The sequence below is a fragment of the Anas platyrhynchos genome, chromosome 32 (assembly GCF_047663525.1).
Source record: "Anas platyrhynchos isolate ZD024472 breed Pekin duck chromosome 32, IASCAAS_PekinDuck_T2T, whole genome shotgun sequence".
Lineage (NCBI taxonomy): Eukaryota > Metazoa > Chordata > Aves > Anseriformes > Anatidae > Anas > Anas platyrhynchos.
This window is the reverse complement of record NC_092619.1, coordinates 204,345-213,051: the sequence shown is the minus strand read 5'-3', so window position 1 is coordinate 213,051 and position 8,707 is coordinate 204,345. Positions and strand designations below refer to the sequence as shown.

At 51.1% G+C, this 8,707-nt stretch overlaps 1 protein-coding gene across 1 annotated transcript; it reads right to left on the bottom strand.

Annotated features, from left to right (window-relative positions):
- Window positions 1-1,103: 1,103 nt before the first annotated feature.
- Window positions 1,104-2,063, bottom strand: LOC119714707 (olfactory receptor 14C36-like). Its single transcript, XM_038171694.1, has one exon. The coding sequence runs from the start codon at window positions 2,061-2,063 to the stop codon at window positions 1,104-1,106; it is 960 nt and encodes a 319-aa protein (XP_038027622.1).
- Between the last annotated feature and the right edge of the window lie 6,644 nt (window positions 2,064-8,707).

Genomic DNA, 8,707 nt, shown 5'->3' with positions numbered 1-8,707 from the left:
GCTCAATGTGGGACATCCATGGGTATGTACTTCAATGACCATTCACCATCTGTAAAACCACCAGACACCAATACGCAACTCCTAAATCCTATCCACTGTCTCTCATAACTCACAGCATGGTAATGAGATTTTTTTCTCCCAGATCCATGGAGCCAAAGGTCTTTTGGGTTGCAGCTGCTTGCACTGGGCTTATGTTTGGGTAGCAGAGGCCAAACTCACTGTTCTGCAAGAAGAGTTCAGAAGCTTCCCCATGATAAATAAGAGCTAGTTCCAGCTAACTCCAGAAGGGAACAACAGCTGGCCAGAGCCGAGCCAATTAGCAATGCTGGTTGAACCTGCCTGAGCACACACAGAAGAAAGGGAAAAAAAAAATGCTGCACAGCAGCAGCTAGAAGTGAAGAGTGAGAAAGAATCTTACAGACACCAAGTTCACTGCAGAAGGAAGGCTGGAGGTGTTCCAGGTGCTGGAGCGGAAGATCCCCTGAGGTACATAGCCATGGCTGTCCCACATGGAGCAGGGCAGATCCCCTGAGGCCCATGGTGGAGCAGGCTGTTCCCCTGCAGCCTGTGGGTCCCATGGCAGAGCAGATCTCCACACTGCAGCCCATGGAGGAGTCTTGTAGTAACACAATAAATTGTCTTAATCACCCTACACTGAGTCTGATTCACCCATGACTGCCATAGGTGAGTGCTCTGCCTGTCCCTCGAATGAACCCTGAAAGCATTTTTTATTCTATTTTCTCCATCTTTTCCTTGGAGGAGGAGGGGTGAAAGAGTGGTGTGGTGGAGTTCAGCTGCCCATGAGTTTGAAACCACCGCCATGCTCAGACATGTTGTTGGCATTAGCTTTGAAAGAAGAGGCAGGATTTCAGGCAGTATACTGAGGAGATACCTTTTTATTACACAGATACTAAGAGACAGTAAGTGGTGAAATACAGGGAGGCAAATGATGTTCAGATTAAACAGAGCAGTTTTATTCCTCAGTGGATATGGTGATAAATAAAAATCATTTTTCTAAGAAATGAAAGAGTGGGAATGACGCTCAAGATTAAAAACAAACAAACAAACAAAACCCAATGATAATGAAACAAGTATCCAGGAAATCACTTTTGGAAAAATAGGGGAAATTTACCAATATTCACAAACATCCATGAAATCACTTTCCTAACAGCATACTTAAGCTCCCTGTTCCTCATGCTATAGATGAGGGGGTTCAGAGCTGGAGGCATCACTGAGTACAGAACTGCCACCACCAGATCCAGGTCTGGGTAGGAAATGATGGGGGGCTTCAGATAGGCAAAAATTCCAGTGATGACAAACAGGGAGACTACAACCAAGTGAGGGAGGCACATAGAAAAGGCTTTGTGCCGTCCCTGCTCAGAGGGCATCCTCAGCACAGCCCTGAAGATCTGAACATAAGAAAAAAGAATGAAAACAAAACAGCCAGATGCTAAAGAGATACCAACCATGACAACCCAAACTTCCCTGAAGTAGAAGTGTGAGCAGGAGAGCTTGAGGATCTCAGGAACTTCACAGAAAAACTGGTCCACAGCATTGCCTTCACAGAGGGGCAGTGAAAATGTATTGGCAGTGAGCAGCAAAGCATTGAGAACCCCACTGCCCCAGGCAGCTGCTGCCATCTGGGCACAAGCTCTGCTGTCCAGGAGGGTCCAATAGTGCAGGGGCCTGCAGATGGCAATGTAACGGTCATAAGCCATGATGGTTAGAAAAGAATATTCTCCTGAAAACAAGAACAGGAAAAAAAAGAACTGTGCAGCACATCCTGAGTAGGAAATGGCCCTGGTGTCCCAGAGGGCATTGGCCATGGCTTTGGGGAGAGTGGTGGAGATGCAGCCCAGGTCAAGGAGAGCGAGGTTGAGGAGGAAGAAGTACATGGGGGTGTGGAGGCGGTGGTCGCAGGCTACAGCGGTGAGGATGAGGCCGTTGCCCAGGAGGGCAGCCAGGTAGATGCCCAAGAAGAGCCCAAAGTGCAGGAGCTGCAGCTCCCGTGTGTCTGCGAATGCCAGCAGGAGGAACTCTGTGATGGAGCTGCTGTTGGACATCTGCTGCCTGTGTGTATGGAGATCTGCAGAGACAGGAAAAGACCCTCTCCCTGCCATACTCCCAAAATTTTCATTCAGTTCATGAACTACCAAGTGTACAGTTCAGGAGTCTGAGAGATGTGCTCAAACTTGACAGATGCTTTTCTATTTCTTGCTCCATCCCTTCTCCCTCCTCCCACCCTCAGACGTGGAAAATGAAAACAGCTCAGGAAATCTCTGCCTCGTGAAAAACTTCCCCTGCCGCTGCCCTGGTTAAGATGTGGGGCCGTGAGCAGCCCTGCCGCATGCTGCACCTTCCTGACAGCAGAAGGACTTGGCTCTGCCAGAGGTGGCTCCTTCCACCTGCAGCTTTTCCCCTGCTTTGGTTTAACCCAACAGGCAGCCAAGCACCGTACTGCCTTCACACACTCCCCTCAACCCCCACACTGGCATGGGGGAGAGAATCGAAAGAAGGGTAAAAATCTGGAGAGAAAGATTTTAATAGGACAGAAAATGAAGTGATAATAACAACAATAATATGCATGGAAAATTACAGTTATTCAATTGCTCACCACCTGCTGTTCGATGTACAGTCGGACCCTGAGCAGCAGCAGCACCCCTCCCAAAACTCCAGACAACTTCCACAGTTTCACAGTTCAGCATGACGCCATGTGAATATCCCTTTGGCCAGCTAGAGTCAATTGTCCTGGAGCTGTCCCCTCCCAGCTTCTTGTGCACCCCCTGCCTCCTTGCTGCCAGGGTGGTATGAGAAGCTCAAAGTTCATTGGTTTGGCGTAGCAACTGGTCTGCAACAACTAAAATATCAATGTGTTATCAGCATTGTTCTCATCCTAAACCCACAAAACATCAGCCCCAAGCCAGATACTAGGAAGAAAATTATGCGAGCAGAAACGAGTACATTCCCTACAGTGCCCTGGGCAGCTCCCCGGGCAGGCTGAGTGCTGAGACTGGCAGGCAGCAGAGGCACTGCCCCAGCACACAGCCCCTGGGACACAGCAGGGACCCTGCTCTGCACCACAGCCCTGGGCACCCCTGCCTGTACCCCCAGCTTCTCCTTCCTCCAGGAACTGCGGCTGCATTGCCCTCCAGCCAGAGACTTACCGGGTTCAAGGCTGGGAAGTGTTCTCCCCCAGTGAGCTCTGTGCATCCTGCCACTTCTGCCTGCCTTTAAGCACTGTGTCTCTGCAGGCAGTGCCCCCAGCCCTGCTGTGCTATGCAGAAGAGCTGCTCCTGGGCAGAGCTGTCTCCCTGCAGCGCTGCCCACTTGCCAGGAGCTCCCCTTGGGCCCAGGAGCCCGGTCCAGCTCATCAGCAGAGGCCCAGCCCAAGGCCTCCCTTGCTCTGCCCCCCACCAGGCTCCCTGCACATGGCCCTGGGGCTGCAGGGGAACCTGCTGGGAAACAGCCTGAAGGAATCCCTGGGGTTCCTTCCGTCCTCTGAGCACACACACTTCTTCGCAGCAGTGTCCTGACAGAAAAAATAATTAGCTGGAGCTATCACTTCTTCTCGGGTCTCAGATAGGATACCCAGAAAGGGTCACAAAAGGAACTCCTTTATCCCCTGCTTAAGGAAGGGATTCACAGAACCACAGAATCACAGAATTTCTAGGTTGGAAGAGACCTCAAGATCATCGAGTCCAACCTCTGACCTAACACTAACAGTCCCCACTAAACCATATCCCTAAGCTCTACATCTAAACGTCTTTTAAAGACTTCCAGGGATGGTGACTCCACCACTTCCCTGGGCAGCCTGTTCCAGTGCCTAACAACCCTTTCGGTAAAGAAGTTCTTCCTAAGATCCAACCTAAAACTCCCCTGGCACAACTTAAGCCCATTCCCCCTCGTCCTGTCACCAGGCACATGGGAGAACAGACCAACCCCCACCTCGCTACAGCCTCCTTTAAGGTATCTGTAGAGAGCAATAAGGTCGCCCCTGAGCCTCCTTTTCTCCAGGCTGAACAAGCCCAGCTCCCTCAGCCGCTCCTCATAGGACTTGCTCTCCAGGCCCCTCACCAGCTTCGTCGCCCTTCTCTGGACCCGCTCAAGCACCTCGATGTCCTTCTTGTAGCGAGGGGCCCAAAACTGAACACAGTACTCGAGGTACAGCCTCACCAGAGCCGAGTACAGGGGGACAATCACCTCCCTAGCCCTGCTGGTCACACTGTATCCTATGCAAGCCAGGATGCCGTTGGCCTTCTTGGCCACCTGAGCACACTGCTGGCTCATATTCAGCCAACTGTCCACCAGTACTCCCAGGTCCTTCTCCACCAGGCAGCTTTCCGGCCACTCATCTCCCAGCCTCTAGCTCTGCTTGGGGTTATTGTGCCCCAGGTGCAGGACCCGGCACTTGGCCTTGTTGAACTTCATACAGTTGACCTCAGCCCATCGGTGCAGCCTATCCAGATCCTCCTGCAGAGCCTTCCTACACTCGAGCAGATCGACACACGCACCTAACTTGGTGTCATCTGCAAACTTACTGAGGGTGCACTCAATGCAGATCAATGTCCAGATCATTGATGAAGATGTTGAAGAGGACCGGCCCCAGCACCAAGCCCTGGGGGACGCCACTAGTGACTGGCCTCCAACTGGACTTGGCTCCATTTACCACAACTCTTTGGGCCCGGCTATCCAGCCAGTTTCTAACCCAACGAAGCGTGCGCCAGTCCAAGTCAAGAGCAGCCAGTTTCTTGAGGAGAATGCTGTGGGAGACGGTGTCAAAAGCCTTGCTGAAGTCAAGGTAGACCACATCCACAGCCTTTCCCTCATCCACCCAGCGCGTCACTTTGTCATAGAAGGAGATCAGGTTCGTCAAGCAGGACCTGCCTTTCATAAACCCATGCTGACTGGGCCTGATCACCTGCTTGCCCTGCAAGTGCTGCATGATGATTCTCAAGAGGATCTGCTCCATGAGCTTCCCTGGCACTGAGGTCAAACTGACAGGCCTGTAGTTTCCTGGGTCTGCCCTCCGGCCCTTCTTGTAGGTGGGCGTCACGTTTGCTAGCCACCAGTCGACTGGGACCTCCCCCGATAGCCAGGACTGCTGATAAATGATGGATAGGGGCTTGGCCAGCTCCTCCACCAGTTCTCTCAGTACCCTTGGGTGGATCCCATCCGACCCCATCGACTTGTGCACATCCAAGTGCCGTAGCAGGTCACCAACCATTTCTTCGTGGATAGTGAGCCACATCCTGCTCCCCATCCCCTTCCACCAGCTCAGGGTACTGGGTATCCAGAGAACAACCGGTATTGACGCTAAAGACTGAGGCAAAGAAGGCATTAAGCACCTCCACCTTTTCCTCATTTCTTGTAACTAAGTTTCCCCCCGCATCCAGTAAAGGATGGAGATTCTCCTTAGTCCTCCTTTTTGTGTTGATGTATTTATAAAAACATTTTTGTTGTCTTTAACGGCAGTAGCAGACTGAGCTCCAGATGAGCTTTGGCCTTTCTAATTTTGTCCCTGCACAGCCTTGCAACATCCTTATAGTCCTCCCTAGTGGCCTGCCCACTTTTCCAAAGATTATAAACCCTCTTTTTTCTCCTAAGCTCAAGCCACAATTCTCTGTTCAGCCAGGCCGGTCTTCTTCCCCGCCAGCTCGTCTTTGGGCACGTGGGGACAGACCATTCCTGCACCATTGAGATTTCCCTCTTGAAGAGCACCCAGCCTTCCTGGACTCCTCTGCCCTTCAGAACCACCTCCCAAGGGACTCTACCAACCAGTGTCCTGAGCAGCTCAAAGTCAGCCCTCCGGAAGTCCAATACAGCGGTTTTACTGATTCAGCAGAGTCAGTCGAGGCATCTCATGCTGGGTCCAGGGGCTAGAAGGGGACTCAGCCCCCTCCCATGTCTGCCCCAGACTCACAGCAGCTGGGATTCCCCTGGCCTCAATTCATGTATCCACCACATGGGTACCTGCATGTGAGGTACCTCACTAATGCTAATTAGTGAGCTACTAATGCTCCTTAGTGGAGACAGAGGACAGGCAGGAGCTGTTCAGATGCAAACATCTGGTGAAATTTGTGGTGGCTTGACTGTAATCGCTGCTGTGTCATGGACATTCCCACATGGCCGCAGCTCTCAACAGCAAAGTGTTTCTGCACTTTGTGCGTTAAGGCAGGACTCTGCAGGGGTACAACAGGTGGTGGTGGGGATAAAGTCAGTGGTTATGTTGCAAACTGCACCCTCAAGAGTCCATGGGACCTTAGGACCTGCATGTAAGACTGCAATGAATGTTTTTTGGCCAGAGAGTGCTGCTTCCTTACGATCCTAGGAAAAAAAGGCATTCAGACTCTCTAATGTATCATTTAAATGCTCTTAGACCTAAGACTATAAGGAGAAAGTAGTGTAGACCATCTCACATCCCTTTAGGTGCTGGGAAGCCCAGGAATGCTGGTGGAGCATTGAATGGGCCTCTGACTCATATGCAACATGCACAGAAGGGATTCTCTAATTTTGGTCATTTTAGCTTTATAGGATTTCCTTATGGGAAAACCACTCTGTTCTGCAGTCAGGCACAAACAATGTTCCCCTGAGAACCCCTCTGCTAAAAGCATCTGCTAAGGTTGTCCTGTGGCCAAGGGGTCTGGGCAGCCCAGCACAGCCAGGAAGGCTACACCAGCCCTGCAGCACAGTACAGCACAGCACCAACTGCTCCATGGGCAGGGATCTTGTGGTCAGGGCCACTTCACAGCTTGCCCTGTAACAACACAGCTGAGGTGGCTCCCCTGGGATTCCCTTCCTCACCTGGGCACACACACTTCTTCACAGCAGGCTCATTTCTCATATAAGGAGAAAAAAAAATCAGCACAAGAATCACTATTCTCTGTTCTGCTTTTAGATGGGACACCCAGACAGGGATAGGGAACAATCTCCTTTAACTCTGTGCTGAAAGAACTGATTCAGCTGACTCAATCAAAGCAATTCATGCTGGGTTTGTTGTCCTGGGTGTAGAAGGGGGTTCAGATCCCTCTCATGCCTGCCCTAGCCCAACAGGATCTGGGATTCCTCTGTCCTCAGTTCAAGTAGAGGTATCTGCCTGACCAATTTGAGTCCTGTGCCACAAGGAAACCTAATTTTCTTTCTCCCTCCTTTCCATCTAGTTTTCCCTCCATCTCCAATGACTGTAAGTACAGTTGTCTCATGGACATCCCTACATTGCCTAACCAAATTCAGGGCAGCTGCTCCATCTAATAGCCAATTCCACACCTGCAGTGCTACCTGAGATGCCAGCAATGCCCAGTACCACTGGAGCATGCAGCTGACATGGGCAGTACAGGACCCACAGGACAGCTCTGGCCATTCGTAGCTGGTACTTAACAGGCACCCCTGATGGCATCTCCGACAGACCTAGTGCTTATGAGGAAGTGACCACTTCTCAGGGCTACAGCGAACCAAGGATTGTCTCATCTCTATCCAGTAGAAGCAGGCAGTGCCTGAAAATGAGGCATCTCACACTGGAGTTTCCATTTATGTCCTTCAGCTCACAAACAGGGGGCTGCCCTCCATGTGAAGTATCTGCCAAGATGCATGGAGCTCCTCTATAGAATTGGCAGCAGATCAGAATATTCTTTGTGGATGAGAGTCCCCAGATTCCTTTCCTCTGTACAGCTTTCGAGCCACTCTGCCCCAAGCCTGTAGCATTGCATGAGGTTGTTGTGGTCAAAGTGCAGGACCCAGCACTTAGTGATGTTGAAACTCATCGCATAGTGTCATCTGCAAACGTTCTGAGGGTGCACTCAATTCCTTCATCCAAATCATCAATAAAGATATTAAAGAGGATGGGCCCAACACTGACCCCGGGGGAACACCACTGGTGACCAGTCACCAGCTGGATTTCACTCCATTCACCACTACTCTCTGGGCCCAGCCATCCAGCAAGTTTTTAGCCCAGCAAAGAGTGTACCTGTCCTAGCCATGGGCCTCTGGCTCCTCCAGGAGAACACTATGGGAGACTGTGTCAAAGGCCTTGCTGAAGTCTAGGTAGACTACATCAACAGCCTTTCCCTCATCCACCAGGAGGGTTAGCTTGTCATAGAAGGAGATGAGGTTGGTCAGGCAGCACTTGCCTTTCATGAACCCATGCTGACTTTGCCTGATCCCCCAGTTGTCCCGCATGTGCTGTGTGATTGCATTCAAGATGACCTATTCCATCACCTTTCCTGGCACTGAGGTCCAGCTGACAGGTCTGTAGTTCCCCAGGTCCTCCTTACGACCCTTCTTATAGATGGGTGTCACATTAGGAAGTCTCCAGTCATCTGGGACCTCTCTGGTTGACCATGACTGCAGATAGATGATTGTAAGCCATGTAGCAATCACATCCACCAACTCCCTCCGCACCCTTGGGTGCAAGGAAGGAGTCAGTGAATTATTTAATTTGCGTTGCCTGCACATACTTTTTGGATGAAACTCACATTGATAACACACAGAGTCTTTGGTTGCTGAGCAGTGCTTACACAGAGTCAAGGTCTTCTCATGCTGCCCTGTCAGTGAGTAGTTTGGGATTGCACAGGAAGCTGGGAGGCGGCACAGCCGGGATAGCTGACCCAGACTGACCAATGAGATATTCCCCACTGTACGGCATCATGCTCAGCATTAAAGGTTGGTGGAAAGAAGGAGGGGTGAAGGGGGAGAGTTTGGGATTTATGGCATT

Excerpts from the sequence above, each read along its gene's own strand:
- LOC119714707 (XM_038171694.1), bottom strand. The coding sequence starts at position 2,063 with ATGTCCAACAGCAGCTCCATCACAGAGTTCCTCCTGCTGGCATTCGCA.